Source organism: Electrona antarctica (assembly GCF_951216825.1).
Source record: "Electrona antarctica genome assembly, chromosome: 20".
In the NCBI taxonomy this organism is placed as follows: Eukaryota; Metazoa; Chordata; class Actinopteri; order Myctophiformes; family Myctophidae; genus Electrona; species Electrona antarctica.
In genome coordinates this window covers 41,914,554-41,937,400 of record NC_136801.1, presented here as the reverse complement: position 1 = coordinate 41,937,400, position 22,847 = coordinate 41,914,554, and the positions used below count along the sequence as shown (strand labels likewise).

The window sequence follows — 22,847 nt, the reverse complement described above, 5'->3', positions numbered from 1 at the left end:
GTGAAAACCAGGCAAACCAGGCATCAAAGCATCAGATGAAGAAACGCAGGCAGAGATGACATGATGGTCCCATCAGAGTTGTATTTATTTCAAAAGTACACGTACAGAGCAGAGCTTCCCACGGCCCTGGGTGGCCCGCGGGAGCACACAGACTGCCTGACCGTGATGGCCAGCCAGCCCAAGACTAGAGACTATTTAATTGACAACATGACAAGATATACGTTTTACAAACAGCTAGTTACAGACTTTACATACAAATCAATGGTAGGAGATAGCAGATTGCTGTCTCACTGTGTGTTTTGGTTCACCCCTGAGCGAGCTTCAAAGGACTCAGGACAATGCCTGCACTACAGGGTACTTGGGCTGAGATCTCTAGTGAAGGAAGATTCTCAGACCAGCCCTTCTGACTAGACATAGGGCTCCATTTCCGTCACCGCTAAACCCCTTATCCCGAAACTTCTTTGCCTTTTTTTTTTACTATTTTGAAAAACATTTTTGAATAGTTCAACTAGCCAATCTACATTGACACGTTGTGAGCTTGTAGACTGTCCATTTTAACTATTCAAAAATGTTTTGCAAAATAGTAAAAAAAGGCAAAGAAGTTTAGGGATAAGGGGTTTAGCTGTGACGAAAATGGAGCCCAATGTGTCTCACCCACTAACCCATGATGATCAAATAAGCACAGAAATGTATAGTTGACCATTTTACATAGACATAGCCTAATTATTATTGAATATTATGGAATATGGATTGCAGGAGACCACACTGTCTAGGGGGTACTGTTGCCAGTGGTGCAGCTCCGGTTCGGTCTCTATCCTTGTATTACTCTATGGCGTATACCCATAGGCGTACATGGAGATCGGGTTGTCCAGAGTCACAGATCCGACCTCTATGCCCATTGGTGATATGCATATTATGTGACCGACCGACTCTAGTAATACAAATATGCTTATTAGGCATTAGGGATAAGGCTCCATGCTTGATAGTGCCCTGAGTCTGCAGTGCGTGCACATGAAATAATCTCTTACAGACTTTACAGATCGTTACAAGCTACAAGTAAGACGCGCAAACACGGGAAGCGAACGCAGCTCGTAAATTGCAATAACAATTAGAATAAATTACGTACTTTGTTAAGGTTTTTTTTAAGTTATTTTTGTTTTAAGATTTTTTTTTAGTGTGCGTTTGTTTGTTTTTTAAGTTTCTTTTTTAAGTTAAGTTTTTGTGCGGGCCGGTGGTGTTACAGCATGACACACACAGACAGACAGACAGTTTAGGCCAGCTTCTATAGTTAGTGCTCACTGCGTTCGCAGGTGATTCCACACAATAGAGACAAAAGTAGCAATTGCGCATTGGAGGCAATCCAACTAATCTGTTTGTCTTGTGTGTGACAATGAATCCGACTCATTTATTCAGTTATGCCAGTCACTTAGAAAAAGAAGAAAAGGTATTTAACTCCAGTAAACACTAAATATGAAGTGGTGAATGACCAACCTAGTAATCGTAAACTCACACAAATGCAATCAGGTTAAATGTTAACTTGCACACACATTTTGGTGGCAATCTAAAGCCCTGTGCAGGATATGAGATTCATATACCCCGGACAAGAGGGTATTTTCTGACCCTGGACTACAACAATGGCATTCTTTGCTATATAAAAATGAATAGATATGAATAAACATAAATAACAAAACAAACTGAACATTGAGGAATGGAGAGGGGGAAAAAAAAACTGCTGGCAGACTCCAAAAGACAAGTCTTAACTGAGGCCTCTGTTTTAAGGAGCAGTATGAATCTCCTTAATATTTCTGCTTTTCTATTCACCTCCCAGCAAACAAGTGAGCTAATTTATAGTAGCTTCTTCCTCCTTCTTTTTCCAGTGTGGATATGCTGATGTCTCTTCAGGGAACCTGACTGATGGAAACTCTTGTCAATGTTTACAGTGGAAAGGTTTTTCTCCAGTGTGAACACGCTGGTGTTTCTTCAGGGAACATGACTGACTGAAACTCTTGTCACAATGTTTACAGTGGAAAGGTTTTTCTCCAGTGTGGACAAGCTGATGTGTTTTCAGAGTACTTGACCTGCTGAAACTCTTGTCACAATGTTTACAGTGGAAAGGTTTTTCTCCAGTGTGAACACGCTGGTGTTTCTTCAGGGAACATGACTGACTGAAACTCTTGTCACAATGTTTACAGTGGAAAGGTTTTTCTCCAGTGTGGATACGTTGGTGTGCCTTCAGGGAACCTGAGACACTGAAACTCTTGTCACAATGTTTACAGTGGAAAGGTTTTTCTCCAGTGTGGACAAGCTGATGTGTTTTCAGATTACTTGACTGAGTGAAACTCTTGTCACAATGTTTACAGTGGAAAGGTTTTTCTCCAGTGTGAACACTCTGATGTCTGATCAGAGAAGTTGACCTAGTGAAACTCTTCTTACAATGTTTACAGTGGAAACTCTTGTGAGGCCGTTCGTCATAGTCTTCACTGGTCTCGTCCCAATCATCACTGTCTTTAGTGACTTCAGTGTCAGATTCAAGTTCAACTTCGACTTCAGAGCAGTGGGAAGAGATGTATTCTTCTTCATCATCATTTTCTTCTTCACCTTTCACTGCTAGTAATGTCAACATTGACCCATCTGGTCTTTGAAGATCTCCCTGTTCCTCTTTAAGCTCCTCCTGTTCATATTTAATGTGAGGAAGCTCTGGTTCCTCCTGGAGCAGACTGGGGCTCCTCTCCCGTTTAATAGAATCCTCCTCTTTACACACAACCATGTGCAGGATGTCTAGGAGCAGAGAAATTACATAATAGTTAATACTAGATTCCTAAAATGTAAAACTATTCTTCCAGTCCTTGTTCCATGTAGAAAATGAGCTACCTTCAAAGTTTTAACAACAGATCAGCACCTTAAATATTGTGAGTAGTAATTAGAATTGCTATGTTTAGTTACTCTGATCTTGTCTGCATGCAGGTAGTCCGCCAGACCGATTCAGCCTCAGTACACCGCGAAGACACAATTTGCCAGCACCTAGACTACACGTCAGTAAAATATATGCTACCACAGTGCATAATTTAGCTAGCGATTTCCCATCATGTAGCTATGTATCGGCAACTCATAACACGAGTGCACCCTCACAGGAGAGCGTGCACTGGGGCTTGACAATTATCATTATGAACATGCAAGATATTAATCTTGTCACAAAATAGAACAATACAGCCTGCTATAGGCTGACACTCGCAGTATATTCTTTATATATTTTTAAGTATATATTATATATGTTGTACTTGATTGGGTTTTAGACTAGTGCTATTCTATTTAGAAAAGCCTCCTGTATATAGGTAAACAGAATTAAACAGAAGAGTAATTCCTGCACACTTCCAAGTGCTTAAGATCTTGTTTCAATTGCAGCTCATTGCAATGTTTTGTGAGCTTGTAGATCGACTTTGTATAAGGCATCTGTTCCCCCCAAATATAGGGATGCTAGGGTTCAAATGGTTAAACCTCGAAACATACAGGCAAATATCTGTGTTCTCACACAGTTCAGACTCACTTTCTAGTCAAGTCTTTCTAGACACCTCGTCTCCTACAGAGAGACACCATAAATACTGTAAAGGCAATCACAAGGTGAACTTATATGGTCCAGTTTTCTTTCGCATTGCATTTGTGCAAAATGCGATGTGCTTTTGGATATGGTAATAAGAATATAAACATTAAATAGAATATATTTCAAATTTAAATTTGAGGGATATTCCAATGATTGATTTACATATCGGGATATCATCAGTGTCATTATTGTATAGTGAAAATAAGTGGCAGCCCTACAGAACAGATTAATTAAAGAGAGGAAAGAGCATGAAACTTACTGAGGTTTGGGTGGTCTTCAGGTTTAATATAAAGGTCATCAGGTTCCTGTTTAATATAAATGTCTTCAGTTTCCTGTTTAATAGAAACGCCCCTGGCTGCAGAGTTCATCTTCACCTGCAGTCTGGACTCCACACACTGGCCTGAAATCAAGTGAATAAGGAAGGACTTTAGTAACTGGAGAGCTAGTGGTGTTAGCATGCTTACATGCTTCTTAAAAGGATCCCTGGCTAATGAGACAAATATGCCTTAAAACATTACACTTGACCTCTATAACTAAAAAAATAAAATAAAAACACCTTCAATATTTTATTTCTTTCATAAATAGAGAATCATTCACTCAATAAGGACTTCTCCTGTCGCAAGTTGATGATGTCATATGATCCATGTGTGGTCCAGCCTTATGGAATGCACGTGCTATTAACAAATATTAGAAATATTGCTTTGATGCTCATTAACTTTAGGAAGTATTACGTCATTTTTTATTAGCACACATGCATCCCATAATTCCATAGGGCTAGACCACACATGGGCATATGACATCATCAACTTGCGACAGGAGCAGTCCCTATTGAGTGAAAGATTCGCAATTTATGAAAGAAATAAAATATTTATTCATTAGTCAGGGATCCTTTTAAAGCATAATTCAAATTAGATTTGTTTAAGCGTAGCTTTTTCAGAAAACTGTCAGGATATAGAAGACATTTTTTGAATGGGTTAAGGGCTTAATTTAAAGGTTTTTAATGGTACTCAAACTTTCAACCCCTGAATTGACCATGATCCATAATTTATATACCGGTTATTGTTATTGGATGAACCTAAGGATCATAAAAAACCTTCAACGATTACTTCTGCAATTTATTTTGGGTCACGCCCCTGTTTTGCTTAGATTGACTGGCCTACACTGAATCACATCAGTTTTACAGGTAAAAAAGTAGGTGAAGCGCGAGAGAGAGAGAGAGAGATTAACATAGGCATCAAACAACCGGCCAGTACGATTTTTTTCCCAATGCATTCTTACGGAAGCAGTACTGCACGTGTGAACGGGGGTTGACTGGACGACATGTTTATTTAAGCCTGATTTGAAGTGGTTGTTTGATGCCCATGTTAAAATGTTAGGTGCCTATGTTAAGTTAATCAACTGTATGTTGGTTCTGATACCTATACTCTTTTAAATAAATACTGTGCACAAATTATAGAATATTCCACATCATTCGAGAACATCTGCATATGGGTGCCCTCAAATGATGCGCACGGATGTGCTATAATCTGTAAAATAGTCCTGATCCATACACAACTAGAAGTGGCATTTCTTCCTCGGCCTAGTGGGAATATGCGTGCACAATTTCACGGAAATCACATGATGTGTTCATGATTTGCAGCATTTTGTTTGAAACCGAGCACTCCTGCGAACTTTGGAAGCCAATCTTAGCCAATCAGGATGGAGTCTGAGAAATCTGAAAGACCAGTTTCATTGAATGGCTCTAGAGAGACTGTGTACCAATTTGCGTGATGTTTGGACAAAATCTGTAGGTGTACTGTCCAAAAACTTGTTTTGCACAAAGCGGCCTCCTGGTGGCGCTATAACAGGCCGTTCTGGAAATTTTGGCGCAGAGGTTCATCGTTGGCATCCAGGGAGTGTGTGCAAAATTTGGCATCGACCGGGTTAACGGTGGCGGAGATTAGCTGTTCACAGACGGACGGACGGACACACGGACGGAGTGCAAAACAAACTCTCTCCCCATGTTTACAACAATCGGTTTGAAGGCTACAGGCTCTGGTGTAGAGCTCTGGTGTACAGATGTCCCATACACCGACGGCGTAATCAGCGCCTCAAACGGTGACTCCGCCCACCCCCGGGGGAAGTTGTGATTTGCGCTCGTTCACTGCAATGCAATTTGCGGCATTTTCAAAACAATATTGAGCAGAATAGCGATTATCAAACGTATTTGCAATGCCATACGTTGAAAGATCTGTTGCCCGTGGACAAGGCACGCTACCTCCGCAAGTTAGATAGCATCGGCATAGATGTTTGTCGGTATGTGATTAAGGATTGGACCAAGTTGCATTGGCAGCCATAGAAAATTCTTACCCCAGGCTAAAACCGGATGTGACGTTTTTGGGCGTTCCTGTCTAGCGTGGTGTCAGTGTATAGGAATGCATTATGTGGTGGTTTTATACCGACTCCTACCACAGTGTTGATTTTGACAGCACATTTAGATTTTAGTCATAGTCTCTTGAATAGTTTTTCTTCTGCCCTCACCACGTATGCGTGATTGCGTGTGCGGCTATGCAGCGAGCTAAACATCCTTCCATAAAAAGCAGTCAGAGGAGTGGATCTTGACATATTTTATATAGAAGTTAAACTGTAAAACTTTGACAAGACAGAAAAAAGGGCATGTGTAAATATCCCATAATACTACACAATTCACATAAACATCACAGAAATGAATGTATTTGTTATCACTGTATGCTGTAATATCCTTTACACAGTAACATAATGTAGCAATACACTGGAATGGATAAACAGGTAAGTAAAACAGTTGAGTATGAAACAAACAGTATCAAACATCAAGCATGTACTCAAATGCAGCAAACATTTAGGTACCACCAGAAAGGCATGACAAAGTAGCACATGTCCAACAAACAAAAGCACAGAACTCCAAATACACCACTCTTTCAATGAAACATAACATTTACAATGTATTCGGAAAAGTTCTACATGTACTTACAATCTTTGACTCTTAAGCACAAACAAAAAGCCTGACCGTCAAATTAAGCTGGCTTCTCATACTGAATTCACACTGAGTGACTGATATGAGACTAAACTACCTGCACAGCAGCACTGCAGCAGATTATCCCTTGATTGATAACACTCAATAGGCAGCACCTGGAGTCTAAATGAGCATTAACAGGAAGAACTCTGTGCAGAAAACAAGAAACAAAATACATTGGCCTGCCCCTAGAGGGTGTTAAAACAGTTTTCATTTAGTTTTTAGTCACATGCTAGTCACCTGGAATGTTTTAGTGTTAGGCCCTTTCCCAATTCCTTTTTTAACCCTACCCCTCATCCCTTGGCCCTACCCCTTATCCCTTGCCCCTTCCCCTTGCCCCTACATAATGAGTGTCAAGGGGTAGGGGGATAAATCATCACCCTAGGAATTGGAACGTCCCTAAATATTGAACGTCCCTTGTAGATATTGACAACCTGTTCTCAGAAAATAGCTGATCTGCAAGCTCACTACAGGCCAGTGGTCCCCAAACCCTTTCATGTCAAGGACCCCCCAATTTGACAATAATTAGCCCGCAGACCCCCATTTGAAGAGATATGCCAGGGACCCCATAGATTTTTACGAATCTAGCAGTGTCACGGACCGCCAGTGTGACATGCATTAGTCCATGGACCCCCATTTGATGGCATTTCTGTCTCTGGGACCCCCAATTTATATTGTGCATGAAATCAATGTCAATTAACTCTGAGAGTGTACAAATGGACCCTTATGGGTCCATTTGGTTCCAAACTATCATTTAGCTGGGGACCCCCTGGAACTCTCTCAAGGACCCCTGGGGGTCCCTATAACCCACTTTGGAAACCACTTTCCATAAGCTGTAGATCGGCTATTTTGGGAGAAGAGATGGAACGTAAACATTGCTGTGGTTATGATGAAATAAATATATTGTAATTTTGTCTCATCTTGGTAGCCCACCAGAATGTAATTCAGCTAGATATAGCTCATTCTGACACCTGCTCAACAGGTGTACCTGATTCATTGATTATTGTATTAACAGTTTGTATAGAATGGATATACAGGGTTAGAAAAAAGAAAAACAATTTACAGTATAGAAAGAAGGGGCTGTGGTCACTGTGTTCATTGTTTTTAATATCATTAAGAACAGTCATTTTCTATCATGTCCTATGACAAGTCGTAGTATGCTACATATGATATGAATGACAATGTTTCAAATTCAACAACATTTAGGACAATGAAAATGCCATCGTGATTCATCTCCATCCAATGTACAGGCTTGTACAGCAGCTTGCAGTCTGTTCCATAGCTGGTTTGCCTGGGGAAAAAACAACACCATTGCTAATTAGTTATGTAACTTTTGCAACTTGTGGGGATTAGCATAACATTGGTCATGATAAAACCATACCAGCTATCACTGCACCGAGTAGCCGTTATGCAGCGACAGCGTTATGTAGGTACAGTAGGCTATTTCACGGCTTTTATAAGAGCTCCAAAACTGCAGAATGTTGACATATCGTGGTCTGGGGGGTCGGACTTATGCCTGCTAGTTAAGCTAGTTTGCATCCGAGTTGTTCCACCGGGGCACCGACCGGCGGTAAATAAAAAATAATAAAGCGCCGCTGCCAAATTAATGGGTAACGTTACCGTAACGTTGTATGAATGCAACGCCGTAGCATATCGTTAGTTCAAGTGAGGTAATGTTAACCTTTGCTAGAGATTACGATATTTTTGGCGATGCAGATTGTTAACACATTCAAATAATATTGGTTATTATCATATTCTTCCATAATAAAGGACGAAAAAGGCGTCTTACCTCGTCCGCCTTCCGCCCTCTGTGATGTCCCTCCGTTTTAAGTCTGGTCGCGAATCCCCTTCGTTTGAAGGGGATCCAATCCCTTGCACTCGGCCCTACCCCTCGCTCCAAAGAGAATTGAGATAACCCTTCCTCCTCACGTGAACGCGCATCAGCAAGGGGAAGGGCTAAGGGCCATGCAGAAGGGGGGAATTGGGAAAGGGCCTTAGTCTAGTTTTAGGGTAGTTGTATTTATACAACGTAGTTTCAGGAGTGGAGACCACCCTCTGCTTATCACTGCCACTCTGTTCTCAACCACCTCCCGCCTCCACTCAACGGCCACTCCCCATTGACAATCACCCGTATTCACTACACCTGCCTCCTCTCACCACAGCCAATCCCAGGTGCAATCACCACAGTATAAATACACCTGCGATCTCTCAACCAAGTTGTTTGTCCTGCTTCACGACAGACTAAACATGGGTTGTGAGTACTGCACTTGTAGATCGGCTATTTTCGCTATTCTTCAAATTTGCCATCCTCCTCCTTCCGCCTCGATTCTCTAGGAATCCAGGGGAATCAGTGACGGAGCAGAGACAACCAAACGCTCATCCCGAGTAGAGCAAAGATGGCTGTCAGCTCCAGAGACTACGCCCCCACCCTGAGACTCGCCCTACCTTGGGTTCCTCACTCCATTCCACATTCATCTCATTCTGTTTCAATAAACTGTTAACTTAAGTAGAGGTGTGGTCTCTTACTAGTGAAGTCAACTACATATCATAAGATTTTAGTCAACTAAATCTACAGTTGATTAAGTCTACTAAAATGTATTTGGGTGGTGGGCCTTGATGCTGCAGCGTGACGTGTTGTGAGCTTGTATAGATCTGCTATTTTCAGCATGCAACCAAGTGTAAAATGACTTGTACTGGATCTCTTGTCCAGTATTGATTGATTGATTGAAATATTTTTTAACAGTTTGCAGAATTACAGTACATTTCAAGTACAAACTCAATACAATGACTTAACTGTGAGTGGACGACCCAATTAAGTATTACACTTGTTTACAAGAGGGTCCACCTTGTTCAATTCATCAAAAACATTTAGAGACGTACAAATAGACACTTCTATATAGACAAAGAACGGAACAGGAATTCATCAGAATTCATCAGAAGTAACCTTCAACCAATAAACATAATGCAGAAAAAAGCAATAAGATTAGTCAACAATGTAGGATTTCACGAACACACCAATCAACTCTTCTTGAACTCACACACATTAAAAGTCTTTGATTTAATAGACCACAAAACAGCACAAATATTATATAAAGCCAGACAGAAACTTCTTCCAGATAACATCCAAAATTGGTTCAGGGATAGGGATGGGAGGTACGAGCTGAGAGGGGTACTAAACTTCAAACAACCTAGTGTTAGTACCACACTGAAAAGTATGTGTATCTCCGTTCGCGGGGTGAAACTATGGAATGACCTGCCGGATACAATTAAACAAAGTAAAAACATTATACAATTTTTTTTTTAAAAGGCTCAAAAATGCTATATTGGACAAATACAAAAGTGAATGACTAAAGCATTATTGATTGAATTGCTTGAGTTTTATTTTCGTACTGTTTACTTTGATTACTGTGTTCAATAATGTGTTTCTTCTTCTTCTCTGCCTGGCTGTTCTTTTGTTTCCCGTGTTTGTTTGTTAGTTGTTTTTTGTTGTTTTTTGTTTTTTGTTTTTGTTTTAGTTTTTTTTGTTTTTTTGTTTGTCTTTGTCTTTATTTTTAGTTTTGTTTTTGTTTTCATTTTAAATTCCTCTTAGTTACATTACTGTACAATGTATTAAGGATAGGCACTAATAAGCTCCCAGCTTCCGCCTATACCTTTTCGATCATGTCAAATGAGTTTAAAACATGATTCATCTTGTAATGTACTAATGTACTAAGATCGAAATAAACCATTCATTCAATCATAAAGGGGAAAAGAAACATAATATTTATACAGTGAGGGGAAACGGGGGTGGGGGGAATTCAGATTTTACGGGGGCCAGTTTCGAATTGCAGCCGTCTGTATAGGTCTGTATAAGTCTCTTGTTTTTTTAATTTGTTGATGAAATTGTCAATATATTTTAGCCTTAGTTTTAGTCATCATAGCTTGGTTTTTATTTAGTTTGATTGATTGATTGATTGAAGAATTTATTATTAGTTTGCAGAATTACAGTACATTTCAAGCACAAACTCAATACAAAGGCTGTTAACTGTGAGTGGACGACCCAATTAAGCATTACACTTGTTTCCAATAGGGTCCACCATGTTCAAATCATCAAAACATTTAGAGACGTACAAATAGACAGAACAGGAATTCATCATAAAGGAGGTAAAAAGGGAAAAGAAATATATACAGTGAGGGGAAAAAAGGGGGGGGCGGGGGGGGGGATTCAGATTTTACGGGGGCCAGTTTCGAATTGCAGCCATCCGTAGGTGCCCTTTGAGAGCGGTTTTGAAGGAGTCAAGGGATTTGCATGTCTTAATGACAGTTGGTAGGGCGTTCCACATTTTGGTGGCATAGCAGCGAAAAGAATTTAGTCCCTTGTTTGTGCCGAATCTGGGTTGTACATGGTTCGTTGCACTCCCTCTGGTGTTGTGGGTGTGGACTTCGTTAACATTAAGGAAGTATCTAGACAGGTACATGGGTATCTTGGTGGTGTATCGAATCTTGTGGACCAGACCCATTGCAAGATGCTGTACTCTGTCGTCGACCCTAAGCCATTCCAGCCTGTCGAAGTGGGCAGGGGTGAGGTGGGTTCGGGGGGCTAGATCAAGTAGGAGCCTGACCAGTTTGTTTTGGGAAGTCTGGAGCCTGGTTTTAAGGGCCTTTGAGGTGCTGTGGTACCAGGAGGTGCATGCATAGTCAAAGAAACCCTGTACAAAGGCTCCTGTTAAGGTCTTCAAGGTGTTTTTGTTGACCAGTGAGGAGATCCTGTAGAGGAATCTTGTTCTATGGTTGACTTTTTTGATTACGTTGGTGGCCATTTTATCACCGGAAAGATTAGCCTCCAGGATGGAACCTAGGTAGGTAATTTCATCTTTACGTGTGATAACATTGTCACCCACTCTAACCAAGAAGCCATTTGCCTTGCTGAGATTACTAATAGAGCCAAAGAGAATGGATTCAGTTTTTCCCAGGTGTAAAGATAGTTTGTTATCAGCGAGCCAGGTGCAGATTCTACCGAGTTCAGAGCTGAGGGCATTTTCAACCTGCAGTTTGTCCCTGTCCGAGACCAGCAGTGCTGAGTCATCTGCGAACAGGAACAAGTTGCAGTCACAGGCTGAAGTCATGTCGTTTACAAATATTAGGAACAGTAGAGGCCCTAGTATGCTTCCTTGTGGAACGCCACAGCTCACTGGGAGGGGGGGGACAGTGTTCCGTTCACTTCCACCATCTGTTCTCTCCCCTCCAGGTAGGATTGCATCCAGCTCACTGATGTGCTATCGAAACCAATTGCTTTTAGCTTGTTAACCAGTATGGAGTGGTTCACGGTGTCAAAAGCCTTTTGGAGGTCCAGCATGACCATGCCGCAGTATTTGCCAGCGTCCACCTCTTGTTTGATGTGGTCGCTCAAATAGAGAAGGCATGTGTCAGTGGAGTGGGATGTTCTGAAGCCAGATTGGAACTCGTACAATAATTTATTAGTGGCAAGATACTTTTCAACCTGTTCATAGACTATTTTTTCCATCACTTTCGAGATGGAACTAAGAATAGAAATAGGGCGGTAGTTGCCGGGGTCTAATTTACTCCCTTTCTTGTGCAAGGGGGTTACTTTGGCCAGTTTGAAATCTTGGGGGACCTGTCCCTGATTGATGGAGAGGTTTACTATGTGGGTGATGATTGGAGCTATAGAGATGGCTGAGTCTCTGAGAAATTTGGAGGGAATGTTGTCATGGCCTGTGGCCTTGTGGGGTTGGAGGGCACTCAGTTTCTTAATTACCTCATCAGTTGTTACCATAACTAGTTTAAAATCGTCTTTACAAACACCTAGGTTTCTGTAGAAGGTTGTAATGTGCTCTACACCAAAGAGCCCAGAGTGGGAGGGCAGTTTGTTAACCAGAGTTGTTGCTATGTTTGTAAAGAAGATATTCAAGTAGTTGGCCACATCAAGGTTGTCAGTGATGAGAGTGTTGTCCGATTTGATGTTTATGTTCGAAAATCTGGTTTTTAGTTTCTGACCATAGCTTAGTTGATTGTTTAGTACCTTCCAGAGCTCATGAGGATTGTTTTTGTTTTCCTGAGCTTTATCATTAATGAAGTTACTTTTAGCTGATTTGGTCATGGCAGTTACACTGTTTCGTAGCTTGATTCGTTGTGTATTTAGGTTGTTCAAACGAGCTTGGCGAACATTGTCGAAGCGCTTGGCTAGCTTTGACTTGCATTTTAGAAATTCAGAGCATTTTTTGTCTCTGGCTTTCATTGCAGCCAGTATGTCCGAATTCATCCATGGTTCCGAGCGGGTTTTGCCCCTGGTGGTTCTCAAAGGAGCCATGTTGTTCAGTACTGATGTAAATCTGGTTTTGAAGCCAAGCCAAGCTTCTTCGACAAGTGTGCTTTTAAGCTCATCGGACCAATCCAGACTCTCCAATACTTGGTTAAAAACCTCACTAGAGTAGGTTTAGAGGTCCCTTGATATGACTGTTTTGTGGCAGCCGGTCTTAAGTTTTTGTATTTTGCGGGTACAGAATATCATAAAATGATCACTAAGCCCACATACAATAACCCCTTTCTTGGAGATTCTGGATTTGTCCGAGGACAGAATGAGATCAATGACAGTTTGAGTAGAATCACACACTCTAGTGGGTTGGGTAATTAGCTGACTGACACTATGTAGATCACAGAACTTACTGAATGACTTAAACACAGGTGCTTCCTTACGTTGCATGTCTGTATTGTAGTCGCCAATCAGGATTTTCTCTACACATTCCTCCTCAGCTAAGCACCCCTCAAGTATATCATAGAACCCATGTTGGTCAGGCGGTCTGTAGATGGTGCCCACTAATACTGATTTAGCCTTTTTGAAAATTAATTCAACCCACACAGTTTCAATTTCATCATGCTGTAAGTCAGTACGAGTAACATATTCAGTGTCTTTGTGAATATACATACACACGCCACCACCAAGTTTCCATTTAGTCAGTGAAAAAAGGTAGTTGACGGACATTCTTCGTCACATTATTAGTCGACGAAATCAACACTGCTCCTTCAAGCTTGGGAAGGAAGTTGTTTGTTTGTTTTTTGGTCATGTGATCGACGTGTCACCGCTGACCCATAGGTTAGTGAACAGCGCCCTCTGGGGGCCTTGGGGAAGAAGACATCAAAGACTCTCTCTCTCTAGGCGTGTGTGTGTGTGTGTGTGTGTGTGTGTGTTTGCACTGGGATTAATGAAACCCATTTCCACGATTAGTTAAATGGAAATCCATACAGTCACTGACAGAGAGGAATTAGACTCATTTACGGATGTTAAAAAGGGTTTGGACAGTTTAATGGATGAGAATGATAATAGGTCATATTAGAGCAAATGAAGCAGGAGACCAATATATTCTATTTTATATCGTATGATATAATATAGCCACTATAAGCTTTAGCACATGTTGTGTGTCTGTGTGTGTGTGTGTGTGTGTGTGTGTGTGTGTGTGTGTGTGTGTGTGTGTGTGTGTGTGTGTGTGTGTGTGTGTGTGTGTGTGTGTGTGTGTGTGTGTGTGTGTGTGTGTGTGTTGCCTCTGGTGACAGTGCGTTAGAGGGGGTCCGGTAGTGTCAATGGGAATGTCTTATCACACTGAACCAGAGACACACACATACACACAGTGAGATATTGCACAACCGAAACCATGGCAACCTCCTCGCTCTCTCGTTCCTCTCCTCTCCTCTACTCCTCTTTTTGTATCCTCTCCTCTCCTCTCCTCTCCTCTCCTCTCCTCTCCTCCTCTTTTTGTCTCCTCTCCTCTCCTCTCCTCTCCTCTCCTCTCCTCTCCTCTCCTCTCCTCTCCTCTCCTCTCCTCTCCTCTCCTCTCCTCCTCTTTTTGTATCCTCTCCTCTCCTCTCCTCTCCTGTACTCCTCTTTTTGTATCCTCTCCTCTCCTCTCCTCTCCTCTCCTCTCCTCTCCTCTCCTCTCCTCTCCTCTCCTCTCCTCTCCTCTCCTCTCCTCTCCTCCTCTTTTTGTATCCTCTCCTCTCCTCTCCTCTCCTCTCCTCTCCTCTCCTCTCTTCTACTCCTCTTTTTGTAATGGTGCCTCCTCTCCTCTCCTCTCCTCTCCTCTCCTCTCCTCTCCTCTCCTCTCCTCTCCTCTCCTCTCCTCCTCTTTTTTGTAACCTTGCCTCTCCTCTCCTCTCCTCTCCTCTCCTCTCCTCTCCTCTCCTCTACTCCTCTTTTTGTAACCGTGCCTCCTCTCCTCTCCTCTCCTCTCCTCCTCTTTTTGTAACCTTGCCTCTCCTCTCCTCTTCAAACTTGAGAGATTAAATGTGAGTATAATAGCATACAGTGCAGCCGTTCCACCAGAGATTAGCAAAGAATGGACACACACAGAGAGAGAGAGAGAGACTCTTTAGTCTTCCACCACGTTTCCATCATTACAATCTGTCTTTGCTTCATTCTAAAGCCATTAGTGAATAGAAGGTCAATTTAAAGTGTATTAGAAATCATGTCCCACGTCATGAGACACGCTACCGCCTCCCTAACAACCGTTGGCCTGTTTTCCTCTGAACACACAGCTCTGGCTGTGAATTATGACGCAGGTTTGCATTAATTGCGACCTATGTGGTCGCAATTAATTATATTATGTTCTGTTATAACAATAGGCCTATAATGTTTTATTTTGACAGCTAACTACTGGAACTCGGCCTCCTTCACCACTCCATCCTCCTACCTGCACTTTGACACCTTCCATGGAGAAACCAGCGCTGACATCTCCTTCTACTTCAAGACCAGCGCCCCCTACGGGGTGTTCCTGGAAAACCTGGGCAACACAGACTTCATACGCCTGGAGCTGAAATGTAAGACCGAACTCTCTCTCTCTCTCTCTCTCTCTCTCTCTCTCTGTCTCTGTTGTGCAGTTTAATCCAGCAGTGAGCCTGATAGCCACACTGTGTGGCACACGCACGCACGCACGCACGCACGCATGCACGCACGCACGCACACACACACACACGCACACACACAGTCGGGCACAGCATGAGTCAGCATTTCCATTCTCCACCTGGTATGCAGCATGCAACAATGCCTCCTTCAAGACAGAATATTATTGGAGAGTGCAATAATGTCACCCATTATGAAACACACTTTATTCAAGTATAGTTCTCCCTGCTTAATGTTGCTAAATAAAGGGTGTGTGTGTGTGTGTGTGTGCGTGCGTGCGTGCATGTGTGTGAGTGCGTGTGTACGTGCATCCGTGTGTGTGATAACAGGTGCTTGGTTTACTATTATGATCTGAATTACTATTTCTATGTTTATATTTTCTACTGTTAGACTGATTGGTTTAGACTGGTTCTTGGTTTACTTATGATTCATGATGACTATTTATATGCATGCGATGTATTACCATGTGTTGTTCTTGCTTACTGTAAATCACTCTGGATTAACCCATTTTGACCTGAGATCAGATTCTAAAAATGTCTGTTTGAAAATTACAGTTTTCTGAAAAAGCTGTTTCTGTCAGTCGTTCTTCGATTTTTCAAAAATAGCAGACCTACTGTACAAGCTCGTAGATCTGCTATTTTTCAATTGCTAAAGCATAACATAATGCTAACACCAAAAGGGGTTCCCGCCCAAAATGGGTTAAGAGCCTATATGCTGATGCCTACATTGTAAATTGAAAATATTCCAATTGGCTGACTGCAGACTGGCATCATGACAGGATGTTTGTGTACGTGTGAATTTATGCTCAGAGCAACATTTTGGCTTCACTGTTTATTTTCATCGGTACTAACCAGTTTATTCAGCGAGACCATGCAATCACTGCATTACACGAGGATGGCATAATGGCACAGCCGCACACACACACACACACACATGCTCACGCACGCACGCACGCACGCACGCATGCACTAGGGCTGGGAGAACAAAACTATTAACCAAAATATTTACGATACAAATGTGTTTTTAGCAGCTTTTTAAAAGTATCAACTGACTCTGCATTTTTTAAGTTAAGAGGTAAATCGTTCCACAGAGTAGGTGCTATGGAGGAGAAGGCTCGATCACCTTTAGTTCTCAGCTTGGTAGCAGGGATAATCAGAAGGCCTTTATCAGAAGACCTAAGTTGTCTCGTATTTAGCTTAGGGCGGAGTAGCTCAGTTAAATATATTGGTCCCAGCCCATAGAGGGATTTATAAGTAATTAATACAATTTTAAAAACAATTCTGGAGTCAATTGGTAACCAGTGTAAGGCGGCGAGCACAGGTGTAATATGCAACCTTCTGTGTGTATTTGTTAACAGTCTCGCAGCGGCATTTTGCACAAGCTGGAGACGATGTATTGAGGAGCGACTCAGGGTGGTGAACAATGAATTACAGTAATCCAAGCGGGAAGAAATAAAAGCATGGATACGTTTTTCAAGATCCTGTGAAGTTAATAAGCACTTAATCTTAGAGATGTTTCTCAGTTGGAAGAAAAAGTTTGGACGACCTTTTTAACCTGTGGTTCGAAATTCAATTGCTGATCAAAAATAACCCCTAAATTCTTTGAAGTCTTCGGGTAATTGGCCGTTATAGCCAAGGACTGCTGTATTTCAGCCTGGATGGTCTCAGGTCCTATGATCAGGATTTCTGTCTTATCAGGGTTTAGCTGTAGGAAGTTCTGTGCCATCCATTCCTTGATGGAATTTAGACACTCTTTTAAAATAGACAGCTTACTATATGGTTAGGGGATTTAAATGAAAAGTACAGCTGAGTGTCATCAGCATAACAGTGATAAGAGACTTGATTAAAACGACTGATTAAAACACCAAGAGGTAACATATATAGGGAGAATAAAACCGGGCCAAGAATCGAACCTTGGGGCACGCCACAATTTAACTGAGCAGAGGCAGAGACATGGTCGTTGATGGAAACCGCAACACTTCTATTAGAAAGATAGGAGGCTATAGGAGAAACCACTGGAGCGCCCCGTAGACCTACCCATTTCTCAAGCCTACTGATTAAAATAGAGTGATCTATTGTGTCGAACGCAGCAGTTAGATCTAGGAGCAACAAGACCGAACATTCCCCAGAGTCAGCACGCATTAATATGTCATTTGAGACCCGGAGTAGTGCTGTTTCAGTCGAGTGCTTTGGGCGAAAACCTGACTGGAATTTATCAAAGATTGAATTATTTTCAACCATTAAAAGTAACTGCTCACATACCACTTTCTCTAAAATGTTAGCGATAAAAGGAAGTTTGGATATGGGTCTGTAGTTAAAAGGAAGGGACGGGTCAAGGTTGGTTTTCTTTAAAAGTGGTTGGATAACAGCATGTTTAAAATAGTCAGGGACACAACCGGAGCTAAGGGAGCTGTTGACAATAGACAATACATGCAAACCTAAAACATTAAAAGCATCTTTAAAAATGGTGGATGGGATAAAATCAAGTTGACTGGAAGAGGGATGCATTTTAGAAACGATTTTAGTTAAGTGTGTGATAGAGACTTGGCTGAACTCACTCAGAAGGGGTGGAGTGTTGGGACAGACAACTGTGGGAAATGTAGTAGGCAAGATTGAGTTTCTTATGTTTGTGATCTTATTTAAAAAGAATGATAAAAACATTTCACAGTCGTCATTCGAGAAAACCGGGACAGGAGTAGGAGCAGGGTTGACCAATCGGTCGACTGTAGAGAACAGAACTCTGGGTGGTACCCACGGGGTACCACGGGTATGCGACCCGTTGCAGGACTCTGGTTGTGGGCAGAGTCCTGCACGATTTCCTGTCCAATTTTCGATACCCGCACCCGTCCCGCCCGTCAATCATCAGTTCCGCTACCCGCCCGTTACCCGTGATTTATATAAAACTCGAAACCAGATCCGCCCCGCCCATCAAAAAAATTACCCGTTACCCGCCCGTTACCCGTTCGTATCACAGGCTATCATTGACTTTATTTCATCCAACACCGCATGTGGTGGTGGTGGTGGTGGTGGGCGGCGGCAGTGTGTTGCACACGGAACGGAAGACATGTAGTTGTGATATCATGATTTCGACCTAAATGGCATATTGGCATAATATATCAACAAGGAGAGGATGATAAAAAAAAAGATTAGCCTGGTGAGTCGACCGTCTTGATCCAAGGCTGTTTCAAACACGGTCATCACTCATCAGGCTAATCTATAATCCCTTGGTGTTTCATCAGCGCGAACGAAAATATAGGCTACAGGCTGCAGACTGGTGATAAAAAAATAAACTCCACACGTGAAATGCTACGATAAGGAAGCAAGGATTCGGCCGTGATGTCACTAACAAGCACAGCAGCAGAAACAGAACGCCATTATGAAGGAATCGGCAGTGATGTGACATCACTGACGATTCCTTGGGCATGTGACGGATTTAACTTGTCTCCGCTGTTGAGAAAACCCCAGCTCAGCTGCTGTTTATAACATTGTGCAGTGCGGGTCCACTGATTAAAAAAGGTCACCCACCCGTGTTTCGTTGCGTTCCGCCCGTACCCGTGAACTTGTATATTGTCCCGCCCAGGACTCTGGTTGAATCTTGTGTCGCTACACTGTCTCTCGTCGAAATTTAAGTTAGTGAGCTGGTCCCTCAACGCAATTGACAAAATCTTTTCAGAAAGAAAGTCCGGTTCAGAGGAACCGGACTGCCCTGACGGGACTTTTTTCTGCTGGATACACATAATGGATCCATACTATACGAGAAGTGGAGAGTTATGTGTCTAGCTGTCCTGTCCGTGGAAGACATTGAAGACATTCGGATTCATGATAGCAGGTCTTCTGCTCATTTGCTTGGGCATTGGCCTGGTTTAAGACAGGGGCACTCCATGGAGCTCCAAAGCTGCCCGTCATGGTAGATGAACTGTGCAGAGTGGTGGGGACTCAGTCTGGGGCCTCTGAAAGACTTACTGTCCAGGATCGCAAGATGGATATCACCTTGGAGCGACTCACTAGTACCCTGCAAGGAACTTTACTGCAGAGCCAAGATAGACACAAGAGAGGATGAATAATTGTATCTCCTCGCCCTAAAACCGGATTCTTGCCACTTGAATTGTAATTGGTATATGGTCCATAACAGACCCTGCTAAGGTGCCTTATATCAACCCGGCCTTCTCTCTTTCAGGAGCTTGACCAAATAACTGCCCTGTTCCATTTAATTCATTTACAATTCATAGTGCTTTGTGTGTTTTCTCTGTAAAACTATACTATACTCTCTCTCTCTCTCTCTCTCTCTCTCTCTCTCCAGCTCCTACAGTTGTGTCGTTCTCGTTCGATGTTGGAAACGGGCCCGTTGAGCTGTCCGTCGTCTCGGCCACGCCCCTGAACGACGACCAATGGCATCGGGTGACGGCCGAGCGCAACGTGAAGGAGGCGGTCCTTCAGCTGGATCTGACCAATCGGGTGACTCGCCCTGCGCCCCCGCACGGACACACGCGCCTAGAGCTGTTCAGTCAGCTCTATGTGGGTAAGACACGCGCATGACGCGCACGTACACACGCACGCACACACGCACGCACACACCCATGCACGTGCACACACACAGTTTCGTTGTCATCTTACAATGTACTCTCTCTGGAGAACCGTTCGCCACACCAACTTTAAATTTGACACATGCTCTCCACACCCCCACAGGGAGTGCAGTGCCCAAGCTTGAGTCGGATACACAGTTTTCCAGAAACACCACAAAAGGATCTGCTAAGGCTCTGCCAGTGGACCTAATGAGCCTAGGTCCCCTCACCTGCCATTTGAATACTTAACCAGTCCATGTGCTACGTCTAACCGGGGAAACCCCCCCCCACCCCCCCCCCCCCCCTGTCAGGTGAAAAGAAGCAGCTTGGACTCCTCATGCATAGAAGAAAGCATGAGGACAGTCCGTTGCTCTCCCCAGGTTGGCAGAGGAAGTGTAGCGCCCAGGATTACCTTAGCTAATTGACACTGGGTGAAGAAAAAAATAATCAAAAAATCTTTGCCCTTTACTACCAGCATTGTGTGAATATAAAAACATAAAATAAATAAACTGTGGAGACAGCATAGTCTCCAGTGTGCGCGCCGTGCTGAATGCCGCTCGCGGAATAGATTTATTCCCTCAACTAAAAGGACAAAGTGGATATCATTTATTGCCGTGACTCATGAAGCTCAACTGGGAATATTTATCCATGCGTTTGTGCTGAATGCATCTTTGACTGTTGGCTGAGGAGTTTGCGAGGATTTCCCGAGGCATGCTGCAAGAGAAGAGCCTGAACATGTATCGTTTCCAACATCAAAGCACAGAGGAAGGTCGCAAGACCGAAACGTTGCTCTCATTAAAAATGAATGCTCTGAACCTATAGTGGCGGTGTGCGGGTGTCCCTTCTTTGTATGTTGTATGCCTCGTCACCATCGCACCTGCTCCAAATTGCCTATACCGGGTGTGCGGAAGTCATCTCTCTATCAACACTTTTACTTCTACTCCACTACATTTCAGGTCCAAAATTTGTACTTTTACTCCACTACATTTATTTGAAAACTTTAGTTACCAAATGTATTCGTATAGATTTTGATTATAATACTAAACATACTTCACCCCCACAATGAGTACTTTCTACTTTTGGTACTTTAAGTACATTTCTATACCAATACATTTCTACTTTTACTTGTAACGGAGTAGTTCTGCATTGCATAATTGATACTTTTAAAGTAAAACAATTGATTGATACTTGTTTCCACCACTGGCTACAACAGAGGGGCTGTGGTCAAATCGTTCTTTGTCTGGAAATGGAACTATTCATGAACCATAACATTGTTACGGACAGAGCTTGGACTTGGAAAATAATATGATTTCTGTTTTGTCCACAATTTGCTGCACCGCCTGCACGATACATGTTTCATCATGTGACTGCTATCATTCCAGACATTCTTTTTGGTTAGTTGTATAAATCGCCTTGTTTTGGTTTCGTTCATTTATTCATGATTGGATACGCTAACTTGATTTTATTTATCATTTTGTGTTTCCTGTCTTTGCATGTTTGTACTTAACTCTGTTGGTTGTCTTTCTTTCTTTCTTTCTTTCTTTCTTTCTTTCTTTCTTTCTTTCTTTCTTTCTTTCTTTCTTTCTTTCTTTCTTTCTTTCTTTCTTTTGTCTGTCATGCATGGGCCTGACGTCGCCTTCATCTCCTCACTGTGTGTGTGTGTGTGTGTGTGTGTGTGTGTGTGTGTGTGTGTGTGTGTGTGTGTGTGTGTGTGTGTGTGTGTGTGTGTGTGTGTGTGTGTGTGTGTGTGTGTGTGTGTGTGTGTGTGTGCGGCATGTCACACAGGAAAACCTGCCTCACTCACCTGCCATGACAGTAGGTATTATGTTGTCATCCAGTCCAGTGCTTAGTGATCCAGTCCAGTGTTTAGTGATCCAGTCCAGTGCTTTGTGATCCAGTCCAGTACTTTGTGACCCAGTCCAGTGCTTTGTGATCCAGTCCAGTACTTTGTGACCCAGTCCAGTGCTTAGTGATCCAGTCCAGTGCTTAGTGATCCAGTCCAGTGCTTAGTGATCCAGTCCAGTGCTTTGTGATCCAGTCCAGTGTTTAGTGATCCAGTCCAGTGCTTAGTGATCCAGTCCAGTGCTTAGTGATCCAGTCCAGTGCTTTGTGACCCAGTCCAGTGCTTAGTGATCCAGTCCAGTGCTTAGTGATCCAGTCCAGTGCTTTGTGACCCAGTCCAGTGCTTAGTGATCCAGTGCTTTGTGAATAATAGAGTATTTCTAGATTGCAGTATTGATACTTTCGGTGCTCTCTCTCTGTCTCTCTCTCTTTTTAAAAAGTAAAAAAAGTATCTCTCTCCCTCCCCCCCTCTCCCTCTCTCTCTCTCTCTCCCCCCCCCCCCCTCCCCTCTCTCTCTCTCTCTCTCCCCCCCCCTCTCTCTCTCTCTCTCTCTCTCTCTCTCTCTCTCTCTCTCCCTCCCCCCCTCTCTCTCTCTCCCCCCCTCCCTCTCTGTCTCTCTCCCCCCCCCCCCCCCCCCCTCTCTCTCTCCAGGTGCGGCGGGCGGCCAGCGGGGCTTCCTGGGTTGCATCCGCGCTCTGAGGCTGAACGGCGTGACCCTTGACCTGGAGGAGAGGTCGAAGGTGACGCCGGGGGTCAAGCCGGGCTGCCAGGGTCACTGCACCAGCTACGGGATGTACTGCCGCAACGGAGGGAAGTGCGTGGAGAAGTACAACGGATATGCCTGCGACTGCACTGAGACGGCCTACGATGGAGCCTTCTGTACCCGAGGTTATTTATAACGTTATTTTATTGTGACCATATAGGT

At 43.0% G+C, this 22,847-nt stretch overlaps 2 protein-coding genes across 3 annotated transcripts in view; one reads left to right on the top strand and one right to left on the bottom strand.

Moving 5' to 3' along the window:
* Window positions 1-22,847, top strand: part of LOC306913339 (contactin-associated protein-like 2) — a gene marked incomplete at its 5' end in the record, with an annotated part of 202,217 nt that overhangs the window by 155,548 nt on the left and 23,822 nt on the right. The window contains 4 exons of the mRNA XM_079489931.1: window positions 15,267-15,437; window positions 19,819-20,037; window positions 21,866-21,895; window positions 22,574-22,810. Coding sequence (XP_079346057.1) covers window positions 15,267-15,437; window positions 19,819-20,037; window positions 21,866-21,895; window positions 22,574-22,810 — 657 coding nt within the window. The remainder of the gene's footprint in view (window positions 1-15,266; window positions 15,438-19,818; window positions 20,038-21,865; window positions 21,896-22,573; window positions 22,811-22,847) is intronic.
* Window positions 62-6,719, bottom strand: LOC306913133 (uncharacterized protein). Of its 2 annotated transcripts, XR_013788490.1 has the most exons (4): window positions 6,588-6,719; window positions 3,858-3,998; window positions 1,366-2,778; window positions 62-809 (listed from the first exon to the last, which is right to left on the bottom strand). XR_013788490.1 is itself a non-coding variant. In XM_079489689.1 (3 exons), the coding sequence occupies exons 2-3, from the start codon at window positions 3,964-3,966 to the stop codon at window positions 1,928-1,930; spliced, it is 960 nt and encodes a 319-aa protein (XP_079345815.1). In that variant the 5' UTR covers window positions 3,967-3,998; window positions 6,588-6,719; the 3' UTR covers window positions 1,127-1,927. The 2 variants fall into 2 exon arrangements, 1 of the variants encoding a protein (XP_079345815.1); XM_079489689.1 differs by lacking the exon at window positions 62-809 and having other exon boundaries at window positions 1,127-2,778.